The sequence below is a fragment of the Ornithorhynchus anatinus genome, chromosome 2 (assembly GCF_004115215.2).
Source record: "Ornithorhynchus anatinus isolate Pmale09 chromosome 2, mOrnAna1.pri.v4, whole genome shotgun sequence".
Classification (NCBI taxonomy): domain Eukaryota; kingdom Metazoa; phylum Chordata; class Mammalia; order Monotremata; family Ornithorhynchidae; genus Ornithorhynchus; species Ornithorhynchus anatinus.
The window spans coordinates 154413463-154428358 of record NC_041729.1 but is presented as its reverse complement, the minus strand read 5'-3'; the positions used below and the strand labels follow the sequence as shown (position 1 = coordinate 154428358).

Sequence of the window (14896 nt, the reverse complement as noted above, 5' to 3'; positions counted from 1 at the left end):
GCAGATAAGTGGTGGAGCCAGAATTATTCATTCATTCATTCAATCGTATTTATTGAGCACTTACTTTATGCAGGGCACTGTACTAAGTGCTTAGAAAGTATAATATTCCCCCGATTAGACTGTAAGCCCGTCAAACGGCAGGGACTGTCTCTATCTGTTGCCGACTTGTTCATCCCAAGCGCTTAGTACAGTGCTCTGCACATAGTAAGCGCTCAATAAATACTATTGAATGAATGAATGAATAATTCAACATTAAAGAGAGAGAGTCCCTGCCCACACCTGGCTAACAGTGTAGAAGGGGGAAGACAGACATCAAAACACATAAACAGGCATCAATATAAATATATAGAATTATAGATATATACAAGTCAAAACAAGTAAACAGCCATTAATATAAATAGACTTTTAGATATGTACCTAAGCCCAAGTGCTGTGGGACCGGGAGAGGTGGGGCAGAGCAAAGGGAGCTAGTTGAGATGATGCGAAGGGGCAGGGGAGCTGAAGGAAAGGGAGCCTTAGCTTAGTCTGGGAAGGCCTCTTGGAGGAGGTGAGCCTTCAGTAGGGCTTTGAAGGGGAGAAGTGTGATTGGCAGATTTGAGGGAGGGAGGGCATATCAGGCTAGAGGTAAGACGTGGGCCAGGGATCCACGCGGGACAGGCAAGATCAAGGCACAGTGAGAAGCTTAGCACCAAAGAAGCGAAGTGTGTGGGCTGGGATGTAGAAGGAGAAAAGGGAGGTGAGGTAAGAAGGGGCAAAGTGATGGAGAGCTTTGAAGCCAATAGTGAGGACATTTTTGTTTGATACGGTAGGATCCTCTGATTCCCAGGTCTTTGCTTTTTCCAGTAGGCCATGCTGCCTCTCAGTAGCTGGCAGGACTTGGGAGAGCCATGTAGGGGCAATAGCACTTCCAGGTTTCTGGACTGCCTCTTTGAATCTGAGTGGTAAAGATAGGCAGTCAGCAGAGACATAGGAAAGTCAGCACACATACACACACTGACAATTACAGACTTACATGTATCGCAAGCACCTAGGCACCGACAAAAAGGACAAATAATCCTCACAGCTACAGACCCAGAAGTAAGTTTAATATAGGTGATTTTACTTTTCTAGAATTGAAGACCTACTATTAGCAATTGTATTTATTAAGCACTTATTTTCATTCATTCATTCAATAGGATGAACAAGTCGGCAACAGATAGAGACAGTCCCTGCCGTTTGACGGGCTAACAGTCTAATCGGGGGAGACGGACAGACAAGAACAATGGCAATAAACAGCGTCAAGGGGAAGAACATCTCGTAAAAACAATGGCAACTAAATAGAATCAAGGCGATGTACAATTCATTAACAAAATAAATAGGGTAACGAAAATATATACAGTTGAGCGGATGAGTACAGTGCTGTGGGGATGGGAAGGGAGAGGTGGAGGAGCAGAGGGAAAAGGGGAAAATGAGGCTTTAGCTGCGGAGAGGTAAAGGGGGGATGGCAGAGGGAGTAGAGGGGGAAGAGGAGCTCAGTCTGGGAAGGCCTCTTGGAGGAGGTGATTTTTAAGTAGGGTTTTGAAGAGGGAAAGAGAATCGGTTTGGCGGAGGTGAGGAGGGAGGGCGTTCCGGGACCGCGGGAGGACGTGACCCAGGGGTCGACGGCGGGATAGGCGAGACCGAGGGACGGTGAGGAGGTGGGCGGCAGAGGAGCGGAGCGTGCGGGGTGGGCGGTAGAAAGAGAGAAGGGAGGAGAGGTAGGAAGGGGCAAGGTGATGGAGAGCCTTGAAGCCTAGAGTGAGGAGTTTTTGTTTGGAGCGGAGGTCGATAGGCAACCACTGGAGTTGTTTAAGAAGGGGAGTGACATGCCCAGATCGTTTCTGCAGGAAGATGAGCCGGGCAGCGGAGTGAAGAATAGACCGGAGCGGGGCGAGAGAGGAGGAAGGGAGGTCAGAGAGAAGACTGACACAGTAGTCTAGCCGGGATATAACGAGAGCCCGTAACAGTAAGGTAGCCGTTTGGGTGGAGAGGAAAGGGCGGATCTTGGCGATATTGTAGAGGTGAAACCGGCAGGTCTTGGTAACGGATAGGATGTGTGGGGTGAACGAGAGGGACGAGTCAAGGATGACACCGAGATTGCGGGCCCAAGAGACGGGAAGGATGGTCGTGCCATCCACGGTGATAGAGAAGTCTGGGAGAGGACCGGGTTTGGGAGGGAAGATGAGGAGCTCAGTCTTGCTCAAGTTGAGTTTTAGGTGGCGGGCCGACATCCAGGTGGAGACGTCCCGGAGGCGGGAGGAGATGCGAGCCTGAAGGGAGGGGGAGAGGACAGGGGCGGAGATGTAGATCTGCGTGTCATCTGCGTAGAGATGGTAGTCAAAGCCGTGAGAGTGAATGAGTTCACCGAGGGAGTGAGTGTAAATGGAGAACAGAAGAGGGCCAAGAACTGACCCTTGAGGAACTCCAACAGTTAAAGGATGGGAGGGGGAGGAGGCTCCAGCGAAGGAGACCGAGAATGATCGGCCAGAGAGGTAAGAGGAGAACCAGGAGAGGACAGAGTCCGTGAAGCCAAGGTGAGATAAGGTATGGAGGAGGAGGGGATGGTCGACAGTGTCAAAGGCAGCAGAGAGGTCAAGGAGGATCAGAATGGAGTAGGAGCCATTGGATTTGGCAAGAAGGAGGTCACGGGTGACCTTAGAGAGAGCAGTCTCGGTAGAGTGGAGGGGACGGAAGCCAGATTGGAGGGGGTCTAGGAGAGAATGGGAGTTAAGGAATTTTAGGCATCAATTGTAGACGACTCGTTCTATGATTTTGGAAAGGAAGGGTAGTAGGGAGATAGGACGATAACTGGAGGGGGAAGTGGGGTCAAGGGCGGGTTTTTTTAGGATGGGGGAGACGTGGGCATGTTTGAAGGCAGAGGGGAAGGAGCCCTTGGAGATTGAGTGGTTAAAAATAGAAGTTAAGGAAGGTAGGAGGGCAGGGGCGATGGTTTTAAGAAGGTGAGAGGGAATGGGGTCCGAGGCGCAGGTGGAGGGGGTGGCACTTGCGAGGAGGGAGGAGATCTCCTCTGAGATCTTACTTTGATCGGTACTTTGTGCCGAGCACTGCACTAAGCATTGGAAGAGAAACAGTTGGGACCTAGACCCTAACCACCTAATTTCTATTGATTCAGTGGCTTGCATTACGTGGTTGGTTATACATTAAATTGTGTTTCCTGGTATTACAGAATATAATGTCATGTGATTGCTGGCAGGGTGGACTTTAGATGGGAACTGGAAGCTTCTAGGGAAGAGGCCAGAGTCTCCAGAAGTGTGAACCTCAAGTTGTCTGTAGATCACAATCTGATAAACATTGTGGGTTTTTTTTATTTTTTTAATTGTGTTTAAGTGTGTCAAGAACTGTTCTAAGCACTTGTGTTGTATGGACAGTAGGAGACAGTACGAGAATTTACATGACATGGCAAAATAGTCATGACCTAGTGGAAAGAGTACGGGCCTGAGAGTTGGAGGACCTGGGCTCTAATTCTGGCTCTACCACTTGTCTTCTGAGTGACCTTGACCACTTTTCTTCTGTACTTCAGTTCCCTCATCTGTAAAGTGGGGATTAAGACTGTGAGTCCCATGTGGGACAGGGACTTTGTCCAACCCTATTAACGTGTATCTACCCCAGTGCTTAGTACAGTACCTGGCTCATAGTAAGTGCTTAACGAATGCCATAAAACAAAGAAAAATTCATCTCAAAAACAGCATCCGTATTTGTAAAGTTGAGAAGGTGCCCCTGATTTTCTCTTATTTCCATTAATTTCTTTTAGGAATCTTCCTCAGAAGAGATGAAGGGAAAAAACATGCGTAGTTCCAATGAGGGAGATCAAGGGCATGGTGACATGGAAGGTAAGTTGAATTACTTTTAATATGCACAGGGTTCCCTTAATCAAAATATTGCTATCTCTAAAACATAGTGTTTTTTTGATGTTGGTGTCATCTGATTTTGGGGGGTCCTTTTAGCTGCATTCATACCATTTATTTCCCAAAAGTTTATGATATTGAAAGTGTGTCATTGTTCTTACTAATAGACAAAGAAAACCATGAAACTAATCAAGCCACTGTCGAGCTATATAACGAAGCTGATACATGCCCAATCTGCCTAAGCTGCCTTTTAGGAAAAGAAGTTGGATTTCCTGAAAACTGCAATCATTTCTTCTGTATGTCCTGCATTCTTAAATGGGCTGAGGTAAGTCATAGAGTAAAGAAAGCTTCTTAAGGAGAAACAGTTGCTTCTCAATAAAAGGGTTTGGGCTTAAATCCAGTGCTTTAAAAAACACATGGTATTTTTTTCATCATTCTTTGGTCGTGTCATTTTATCCCCTCTATTCAACAGAATTGTCAAGTGTTGCATTTAAGCCCCTTGGTAGTAATAATTCTATTGCTTGAATGGCCTCCTAGATGCAAAACATTGTACTAAGCACTTGGGAAGTATGAAACAAAAATGACAAGTCCCTTAATCACTGGGAGCGTCCACTCTAATGACATTTTTCAGATAATTTTACATTTTAAAATAATTTACCATACTTGAGGTAATTTTTTTTGCAAGGTTAGAAATTTTCTATTCCATGTTTTATAATGTCAGTGGAAGCTTTCCTTATGTTTAGTTTTGGTTTGGTAATTTTGTCACTAACTGTGCAGATTTTTCTTAACCCACTCATCACACTAAGATATTGAGTATAGTTTCCAGTGTAAGCACATCCTCTTCCCTAGGGAAATATTTGACTATTTTCTTCCAGCTTAGTAATTCATTGCCAGTGATGTGGAAAAAAATTTTGGCCTGCAGGCCATATACCCTAGTTGGTAACTGTTTGCAGGGTAGCATGGCCTAGTGCAGAAAAGGGTGGCCTCAGGGGCTGGGAGTCAAAGGACCTGGGTTCTAATACTTCTTCCCCAACTTGCCTCCTGTGTGACCTTGGGCAAGTTACTTAACTTCTCTTTGTCTCCCTTTCCGAATCCATAAAATGGAGCTAAAATACCTGTTTTCCCTCCTACCTGGACTGGAAGCTGCATGTAGGACAGGGGCCGTGTCCAACTTGATTATCTTGTATCTACCCCAGTGTTTAATACAGTGCTTGGCATATATAATAAATGCTTAAATCCCATCACGGTTATCATTATTATTAGCAGGGGATAAAGGGTGGTTAAATTTGGCAAGTGCAGCCTTGTGCTTCGAGGCATTCAGGAATACTCAGCAGTCACATCACCTGGTGGTGTGGTTCTTGGACTTGTCAGGGGCTCATTTTTGCCAACTGTGTCCTTGGTTATGCCTACTGGGGCTACCATGGGCCAAAGTGGCTGACTTGGAAGCAAGTTGGATGCAATTGCTTTTGATTGGATTTTACCCCCTTTTGAGCTGCAGCAGCATGGCTCAGTGGAAAGAGCACGGGCTTTGGAGTCAGGGCTCATGAGTTCGAATCCCAGCTCTGCCACTTGTCAGCTGTGTGGCTGTGGGCAAGTCACTTAACTTCTCTGTGCCTCAGTTCCCTCATCTGTAAAATGGGGATTAAGACTGTGAGCCCCACGTGGGACAACCTGATTCCCCTGTGTTTACCCCAGCGCTTAGAACAGTGCTCTGCACATAGTAAGCGCTTAACAAATACCAACATTATTATTATTATTACCTGAAATCAGACATGGGTGGAAAGGAAAAGCAGTGTGGTCTAGTGGAAAGATCGGGGTCTTTGGTGTCAGAAGACCTGGGTTCTGATTGCCACAGTCCCATCACTTGCCTACTTTGCGACTTTGGGCAAGTTACTTAACTTCTTTGGGCCTCAGCTTCCTCATTTGATTATAAAATATGTACCCTCCCAACCCCTTAGATAGACTATAAACCTCCTGTGAGGCAGGGAATGTGGCCAGTCTGCTAATATTGTATCTTCCCCAGCATTTAGTACCATACTTGGTAATAGTAAGTATTTAACAAATTCCACTATCACGATGATTATCATTATTAATAATAAAGTAAGTGGGGCAGCTACTTTTTATCTGTACTTAAATTTTAACCTTATGGGATCTCATCCACTGATGTGGGAAAGCTGACCCCTCTTGTATTGGAAAGTTCACCTCTGTGGTCAAACTGCAATCATTCCTTTCCATTTGAAACCACACTCCTTTTATGAGCATATAGAAGAAGTCTCATAGAAGCCTCACTAACTCATAGAAATCCTGGGTGCCAAAGATAGTCCTCAATTTCTAGCCCACCATGAGAGACAGTTCATATATGTTATTTCAATTTCAAAATCTTTGTAAATACACTCGATTTGCTTCAAAGCTTGACTTCTATTCAGTGTATATAAACAAACTGTTTAGTGGTGGAAAGAGTTACAATATGACCAATGATGACGGATCACGTGTCACGTTTCATCAATACGATTACACTTAGAATTGGACTTGTAGTGTTAAAAAAAAAAAAAAAAGAAATAAAGGAAGTTTCCCAAAATCTCACTTGAAAAATGACCATAAACTAGCTGTGTTTGAAAACTAGGTCAAGGGCTCAAGCTAGAGTGTCAAAAATGGCATTATGCCTAATGGGACACTTTAGTATTCAGTGTTTGCTTCAGACTTTCACAAGTGCTCAGGAAAGGAGGTGGTAACAGCATATTAAATTTATGACTGGTGAAGTTTTAAGTCCGAGTGAGGCCTTGCTGTAAAGGAAACAATTTAATTGAACTTAGACTGAACATGAATAGAGGAATTAGTTTTGATGCTTTCGGTGCAAGGATGACTGAAAATCCATTTTGGAGGGTCAGGAGTTTGAATCTGGCAAGTTAATAGCACCAAAGTTCTATGTGCTTAGAGAGGCGTGAATTCCTGAATCTTTGCCATCAAAAGATCTTCGGAAAGTCTTCTGGTTCTGGAGAGTTTTTTTTCTTCTTCTTCTATTTTTAAAGATCTACAGAGACTGCCCAAAAGACTTGAAGGAGTTTTTGTGTTTAATCACCCTGCTAGTTAGGAAGTTCATCACCAAGCACTTTTTCAGCTGCAATTTAGATTGAGTTCCTTTGATTTGGTCTTCTCTGGAAATAAATAAGGGGTTAACCATCTCTTTTTCTGAAGATGGTTCTATCCTCCAGGCCTTCCCTAATCTTGCCTTTTGCAGATTAATTCCAGTCCTTTGAATTTTTCCTTTTAACATGTTTTACATTTATAATGCTTTTTGCTACATTTCGGCATACCCTTGTCAGTTTCCCTTCCTCCTAGTTCTCAAGTGTGGTGACCAAAACCATCAGTCAAAAAATGCCAAAATGGGTCCGCCCAGTGCAAATCCTGTGGCTACTTTACTTCTGCATTTCCTCCCCCTGAAGGCATGCCCCGATGCCGTGACGGTTTTAGTAAAAATGGCTTTGCTGACTTATAGACGGCTCTCCTGTTTTTACTTGTGCCTATCGAGCCGTTCTTCGTGTTTATAGGAGCTCTTGGGCTCAGTCCTGAAGGCATTACACTTGTCATTATTGAACTGTATCCTGTTTTTGTGAAACTACCTCCCTGATTTCTCAAGATCACTCTGAGTTTTATTTCTATCTTCCAAACTGATAGAGAACTCCTCTCCCTGTATAGTATTACCTACTGAGCCATTGAGGGATTGCCCATTTTTTTCTTCAGTTCTACTGAGGTTTCATTTGGGATATTGCATTTAAATTGATAGACCTGCGCACGAACGATTTAAACAGGTTAAAAGGACATTTGCTTTCATATAAAAATCACTTGAGTCTTGGATTTCAGCTAGGATAGGAGGAGAACATCCTTGAAAGATTAAGATAAAGCCAGTTTTAAGATCTAGTACAGCAGAGCTAATGGAGAGCTAGCCTTTAGAAAGATGTATGTTTCTGTTGTGTTTTTTGAAGTGTGAACCTGAGATTTAAGGAAAAGGAGTAAAATAAAATGCAAACCTAAGAAAGTATTGGTGAAAATTTGGGGATACCTTGTAAGTTTTCATTCAGTTAATATCAATATAATCATTAACGGGGAGAGAACATTTGAAGTGTAGAAAACTTCAGAAGACAGCTAAGGTTAATATAGGGCTTCAACTTTGAAACAGGTGGGAAGTGGTGATTGGGAAGAAGGCTTTTACACTATTTCCTTTTACCCCTAGGATTTCTGTTGAAGCAGAACAGCTTGAGGTTGAGGGTGAAGTGAAGTGATTTTCCCTGCTTCTCCCCTCCTTGCAGCAACCTTTAGAGTGCAGGAGCTGTCAGCAATTAATTGGCCCGATTAGAGTGGGCGCTCATCTCGTTCATTGTACCGCCACATAGGTCAGTGGTTTTGAATAATTTCCAACCCAAGGCCGCTATCAGTGGAACAAAAGTCCCCACCGACAGCTTGAGGGGAGGGGTGACCCTTTCTAGTTCCGACGGTGCCGAATCCCCAAAGGCGCTGGTTGTAGAGTAAATGGGAGCCTGCGGACCCTTTATAAAATTAGTGTTTCTAGCACCCTTCCCTAGGTAGCACTTGGGGAATTTTAGAAGAAGGAACGTCGAGGCGCACTTAGAAAAATGAACAGTACGTTGCAATTTTCCATAGCTCTCTTCGCTGCCACATAAAGTAAGAGCATTTAAAAAGTGAAATAAAAGGAATATGGTATATTGCTGGAGACGGTAAGCTTTCTGTCTGCAAGGATCGCGTCTTTCCACTCTGATAATAATTATGATATTAAGTGCTTACTATGTGTCCAGCACTATTCTAAGTGCTGGCGTAGATACAAGCTGGTCAGGTTAGACATGGTCCTTAATCTTCATTTTACAGATGAGGGAACTGAGGCTCAGAGAAGTTAAGTGACTTGCCCAAGATCACACAGCAGACTCTCTTATATTGTAACTTCCCAAGCGCTTAGTATAGTGCTCTGCGCATAGTAAGTGTTCCATAAATATCATTGATTACATCAAGAATGTATATCAATCAAATAAACAGAAATCACATTCTCCTTCTTTTCCTCTCAAGATTCTTTTTGACTTCACCCTCCCTCTCCCATTACCCTAATGTTGATAGCTTCAGTTTACGGGATGTAGTTCTAGAAATCCAAGTTGTGCAGTTTGCCAAGGTGAAGGGGTAAGACGAATGAAAAAAATGAAGAGTGAAGTAAGTAGCTCTTCAAGAAGTCAGGCATCAACCTTGATGTTGTGCCATTCCCTGCAAACAGGAGAAACACCTTGCACTTGGCACTAACAAAATAATAGGAGGTAGTCTTCAGACAGAATGAGTTTCCAATTGTGTGTTCTTATTAAATTAAGCAGTGATTCCTTTTGAGAAAAAAAATAATAATAATAAATTGAAACTTTAGTGCTTACTATGTGCCAAGCACTGTTCTACGCACTGGTGTAAATACAAGGTAATCAGGTTGGACATAGTCCCAGTCCTACATGGAGCTCACACTCTTAATCCCCACTTTTACAGATGAGATAACTGAGGCCCAGAGAAGACAAGAAGTGACTTATCCAAGGTCACAGAACAGATATGTGGCAGAAGTGGGGTTAGAACCCAGGTCCTTCTGACTCCCAGACCTGTGCTCTATCCACTTAACCACAATGTCTCTCACTATACTGATCCATATATTACCAACCACTCCCAATTAGCACAAAACTATTGTATCTTCCATTAAAAATATACAAACCAAATTAAACTGGTAATAATAATAATAATACTAATGACATTTAAGCATTTACTACACGTTAGGAACCGGGGTAGATTCAAGAGAGTCGCCACATGGGCCTCATGGTCTTAGTGGGAGTGAAAGCAACAGCTGTTTTCATTGGGGTGGCAGCAGAATGTGGGTGGCAATGATTTCTGTATCAGCTAGGTACCGAGAATCAGATTTTGAAGTGTTCACCCACTTTTAAATGTTGCTTTGCATGGAGTAAAGGACTGTAGTCGGATATTCCTGCCTCTTCATCGTGGACATGGGAGTGAACTTTGAGTGGGACTTGAGGAAATAAAGTGTCAATATGTAGCCTTAGTCTCCCACCCCAGTCAGGGAATGGGCCACTTAGATGGAGAGACACACATACACAGAGTATTGTACCTAGGCACTTGGGAACAACAGTGTCATGTTCCCCACCCACAAGAACTTTAGCTCGTAATGGGAGATCAACTTCTTTGATGTTTTATTTTTCTTTCCCATCGGAAAGAAAAATTTCTTAAACCTTAGAATTTTTTGAAGTTCTTGAAATCTGCTTTAATGTTATGCCTTTTAACCAGAATGGCCACATTCATACAAGTTATGAAACTAAACTCTGTAAACTGCAGATTTACTTACCGTGTGTTATTAAAATTCATTTTGTCATTTTTTAAAAGGCCAAAAGCTAAAATAAAGACCTAAACCAGATAAATAATATCATGTAATTAATCCCAAATCCCTTGGAAAGGACTTAAATCTCATTTCTGCCTATCCAAGTTACTCTGACATAGTCTTTGCTAAAGAAAAACTCGGTTTCGTGGGATCTGTTAGAGGACTTGAGCTACTGGCCCAGAATTGGTGTGGCCATAAAAGTTTCTAATGGAAAATGTATTTTCCCCCAAAAAGTTAAAAGTTGCTATATTTGGGCTTACCTCCAAGTGTCCTAAGACAAAGCTTGAGACAAAGATGTTTTACAGATGAGGTAGCTGAGGCACAGAGAAGTTAAAGTGACAAGGGGTGGATCTCGGATTAGAACTCAGGTCCTCTGACTCCCAGGCCCACGATCTTTCCGTTAAGCAATGCTGTTTCTTAGCTTTGTGTATTTGAGGGAATTTTAACTCTAGTGGTGGTTGTGAATCCTTAAAGGATAACCAGTTCTTTGTTACAGTGCTGAGGTAGATCAGGTTGTATCGTCTTGTTTCTTCTTAACAACTGGCTTCTTGCCACTGTAGAGTAAGGAAAGCTATTAGTTCAGATATTCAGGGAATTTTATAGATCCATGTTAAAAACTCGAGAAACTGTTTAATACGTTAAATGTTCAGCCTCTAAATGATTCTTTGGGGGTATCATAAACTTAGCAGATCAGTGGCGAGAAAAGCAAACACAACTGTTTTACTACAGTTGTCTGTTTCTTAATAGCAGTTAGTCAATCAGTGGTATTTTTTACTGAGCACTTCCTGTGTGCAGAACACTATACTAAGCACTTGGGAGAGTAAAGTACCGCAGAGTTGGTGGACAAGTTCCCTGCCCACAAATAGCTTACAGTCTACAGACATTAATTTAAATGCGTAATTTATAATATATAATTTATAGATACGCACATAAGTTCTGTGAGGCTGAGGTTAGAGTGAATACCAAATACAGATCAAAGTGCATAGGTGACAAAGGAGAAAGCTGGGGAGAAGACGACTTAATCAAAGAAGACCTCTAGGAGGAGATGTGACTTTAATAAGGCTTTGAAGGTGGTGGAGAGTGGTGGTCTGGCCAGTATGGTGGGGGAGTGAGTCACAGGCCAGAGAGAGGATGTGGGAAAGGGGTCAGCGGCGAGATAGACGAGATCGGGACACAGTGAGCAAGCCACTGCTAGCGGAGCAAAGTGTGCAGGCTGAGCTGCATCGGAGATCAGCGAGGTAAGATGGGGACGAGCTGATTTGAGTGTTTTAAAACTGAAGACAAGGAGTGTCTGTTTGATGTGGTGGTGGATGGGCAATCACTGGAGGTTCTTGAGGAGTGGGGAGATTCTTTCTAGAAACAATTTCTGGGTAAGAAAGTGAGCATGGTTGCAGTGGGGAGAGGCAGGAGGGAGGGATCTCAGTGAGGAGACAGATGCAGTAGTCAAAGCGATATAGAATAAATGCTTGGATCAACATAGTGGTGTTAGGATGGAGAGGAAAGGGTGAATTTTAAGGATGTGAAGTTTATATCAGCTTGCAAGTTATAATAGACTAAAAATCTTTTTTTTAGACTCTGTCTTCTTGTCCGGTTGACCGCAAACCTTTTCAAGTGGTATATAAACTCACTACACCAGGAGGCTGCATTAAGGTAAGCCAGAAAGACATTTTCCTTAAGCAAAACATAGTATATGATGTTGGTTTGAAAGAAGGTAACATTTAGCTCAGCATTTTATTCTTGGAATTTGTGTTTAAATGAATTTAATAACTATTCAAATTTGGGAACCTTCATCAGTACAATGCTGGAATTACATGTGGCTGTTTGGTACAAAAGGAAAGCTTGACTCCACTCTTCAGGTGGTCTTGTCTTATGTTGTCGAGTTGTCTCCGACCCATAGCGACACCATGGACACATCTCTCCCAGAACACCCCATCTCCATCTGCAGTCGTTCTGGTACTGTATCTGTAGAGTTTTCTTGATAAGAAAATGGAGGTGGTTTATCATTGCCTCGTTCCACGCGGTATACTAGAGTCTCCGCCTTTGACTCTCTCCCATGCTACTGCTGCCCAGCACAAGTGAGTTTTAACTAGTAGCAGATTCCTTCCACTTGCTAGCTACCACCCAAGGTAGGAGTGGAATGGATATGCCTCTGCTTGACTCTCTCCCCAACCGCTGACACTTAAGACTGATAGAGTAATGGAAACTCTCCAGGTGTGACCCTGAAAGGTGGTATTGGTATTTAAAATTATGACCCCAGGACTTTAAAAAGCAGTCTACAACATTTTGGATCTCTCTGCCCTATTTTCAGCCAATAGTGCATTACCTCAGGAGTGATTTTGCATCCTCTGTAATAGTAATGATGATGATAATAATGACATTTAAATCCTTGCTCTGTGGCAAGCACTGTGTCATCCTTGACTCAGCTCTCTCATTCACCCCACACATCCACTCCGTCACCAAAGCCTGCTGGTCTCACCTTTACAATATCGCCAAGATCCACCCTTTCTTCTCCATCCAAACGGCTATTTTACTGGTACAAGCTCTCATAATATCCCGGCTGGATTATTGTGTCAGCGTTCTCTCTGATCTCCTTTCCTCCTGTCTCTCCCCGCTCCAGTCTATTCTTCATTCTGCTGCCCGGATCATCTTCCTGCAGAAACGCTCTGGGCATGTCACTCCCCTCCTTAAAAACCTCCAGTGGTTACCTATCAATCTCCGCACGAAGCAGAAACTTCTCACTCTGGGCTTCAAGGCTCTCTATCATCTTGCCCCCTCCTACCTCTCCTCCCTTCTCTCTTTCTACTGCCCACCCCGCACGCTCCTCTTCTCTGCCGCTCACCTCCTCACCGTCCTCCGTTCTCGCCTATCTCGCTGTCGACCCTTGGCCCACGTCCTCCCACTGACCTGGAATGCCCTCCCTCCTCACCTCTGCCAAACTAACTCTCTTCCCTTCTTCAAAGCCCTATTGAGAGCTCACCTCCTCCAAGAGGCCTTCCCAGATTGAGCTTCCCCTTTTCCCTCTGTTCCTTCTGCTGCCTCTCTCCACCTCCCCTAAGCCCCCTTTCCCCCTTTCCCTCTGCTCCTTCCCCTCTCCCTTCCCTTCCCCTCAGCACTGTGTTCATTTGTATATATTTTTATTACCCTATTTATTTTGTTAATGAAGTGTACATCCCCTTGATTCTATTTATTGCGATTAAGTTGTCTTGTTTTTGTCTGTCTGTCTCCCCCGATTAGACTGTAAGCCCGTCAGTGGGCAGGGATTGTCTCTATCTGGTGCCGAATTGTACATTCCAAGCGCTTGGTACAGTGCTCTGCACATAGTAAGCGCTCAATAAATACTATTGAATGAATAAACCCTGGGGCAGATAGAGGATAATCAAGTTGGACACAGTTGCCCGCTCCACATGACGCTCCCAATCTAAGAAAGAGTGAGAGCAGACATTCCATCTTTTATAGGTGAGGAAACTGAGGTACAGAGCAGTTAACTATGCCCAGGGTCTCACAGCAGGCAGGTAGCAAAGCCAAAATTAGAATCCAGGTCCCTTGACTGGCAGATCTCAAACTAAAGGGACCTGGGAAGCTCATGTCTTTGCTCCATTTAGCTTGTGAGCTTCCCAGCTCCCTTTGAAACAAGGGTGGGGGAAGAACAACACACAGTGTGGACCAAGGTCTACCATAATGTAAGCCCGTCAAAGGACAAGGACTGTCTCTATCTGTTACCGATTTGTACATTCCAAGCGCTTAGTACAGTGCTCTGCACATAGTAAGCACTCAATAAATACTATTGAATGAATGAATAATGACCCGGATTCCTGAGTGTGATGACTATCAGTCTTTGACCTGGGGATGGGCAGTTCCAGAATTAAGCGAGGGGTTGTAGGGCCAGTGTAGACGTTTGACTAGGCCAGCCTGGATTTGAACCCAAATGGTTTGGGTGGAACCGAGTCAGCTTTGAGAATGGTTAATTATGGTTTTGATTGCACCTACCTTGAAAAGATTCCTTATCTCAGATCCTGGGAAAGACTGGACAATCCAGGATTTTAGAATAGTTTTGACATTTTTGAGTAGCGGGGCTCTGGAAAATGGGGAGGAAATTCTACTTTCAGTATGTGAAGGTGTCAGCTGTATTTTAAGAATAATGGCAACATATGTGGCTCATTCTAGACTTTGAAATTAGTCTAGTTCTAGAGCTGGAAAGAAATTTGGTAGGGCTTAAAACTGTCAGGTGAAGAAGTAAAAATTTAGGTCAGAGCCCAAATAAATGAGGCATTTTTCTGCATTGAATTTGTTTTGACCATAGGTTCCTTGCCAGCAAATAGCGTATCACCATGTCGGAATATTAGCTTGTGTATGAAGTTCAAGACCAGTCCAGGATGCTATGGTCTCTACAAAGCACTCTCTGTCCACAAATTTACCATCTCCAAGCAGTAGCTGTAAATTAAGCATCTCATGTGGTTTCCATCTCACAGAGTGGTAACTTAGGATTCGTATTCTGCCGATATTTCGCTTTATCACACAAGTATTTGACATGCCCATGTGAAAGAACAGCCTATCTTCCTTAGCCGAACACCTTTGGAAATAGAGGCAGTGT

General features: G+C 43.5%; 1 protein-coding gene across 2 annotated transcripts in view; it reads left to right on the top strand.

Annotated features, from left to right (window-relative positions):
* The window catches only part of SCAF11 (SR-related CTD associated factor 11), an 81922-nt gene that overhangs the window by 35346 nt on the left and 31680 nt on the right, over window positions 1–14896 (top strand). For both annotated transcript variants that reach the window (XM_029047937.2, XM_029047929.2), the window contains exons 2-4: window positions 3791–3869; window positions 4052–4209; window positions 11878–11955. In XM_029047937.2, the coding sequence (XP_028903770.1) occupies window positions 3809–3869; window positions 4052–4209; window positions 11878–11955 (297 nt within the window). In that variant the 5' untranslated portion in view covers window positions 3791–3808. The remainder of the gene's footprint in view (window positions 1–3790; window positions 3870–4051; window positions 4210–11877; window positions 11956–14896) is intronic.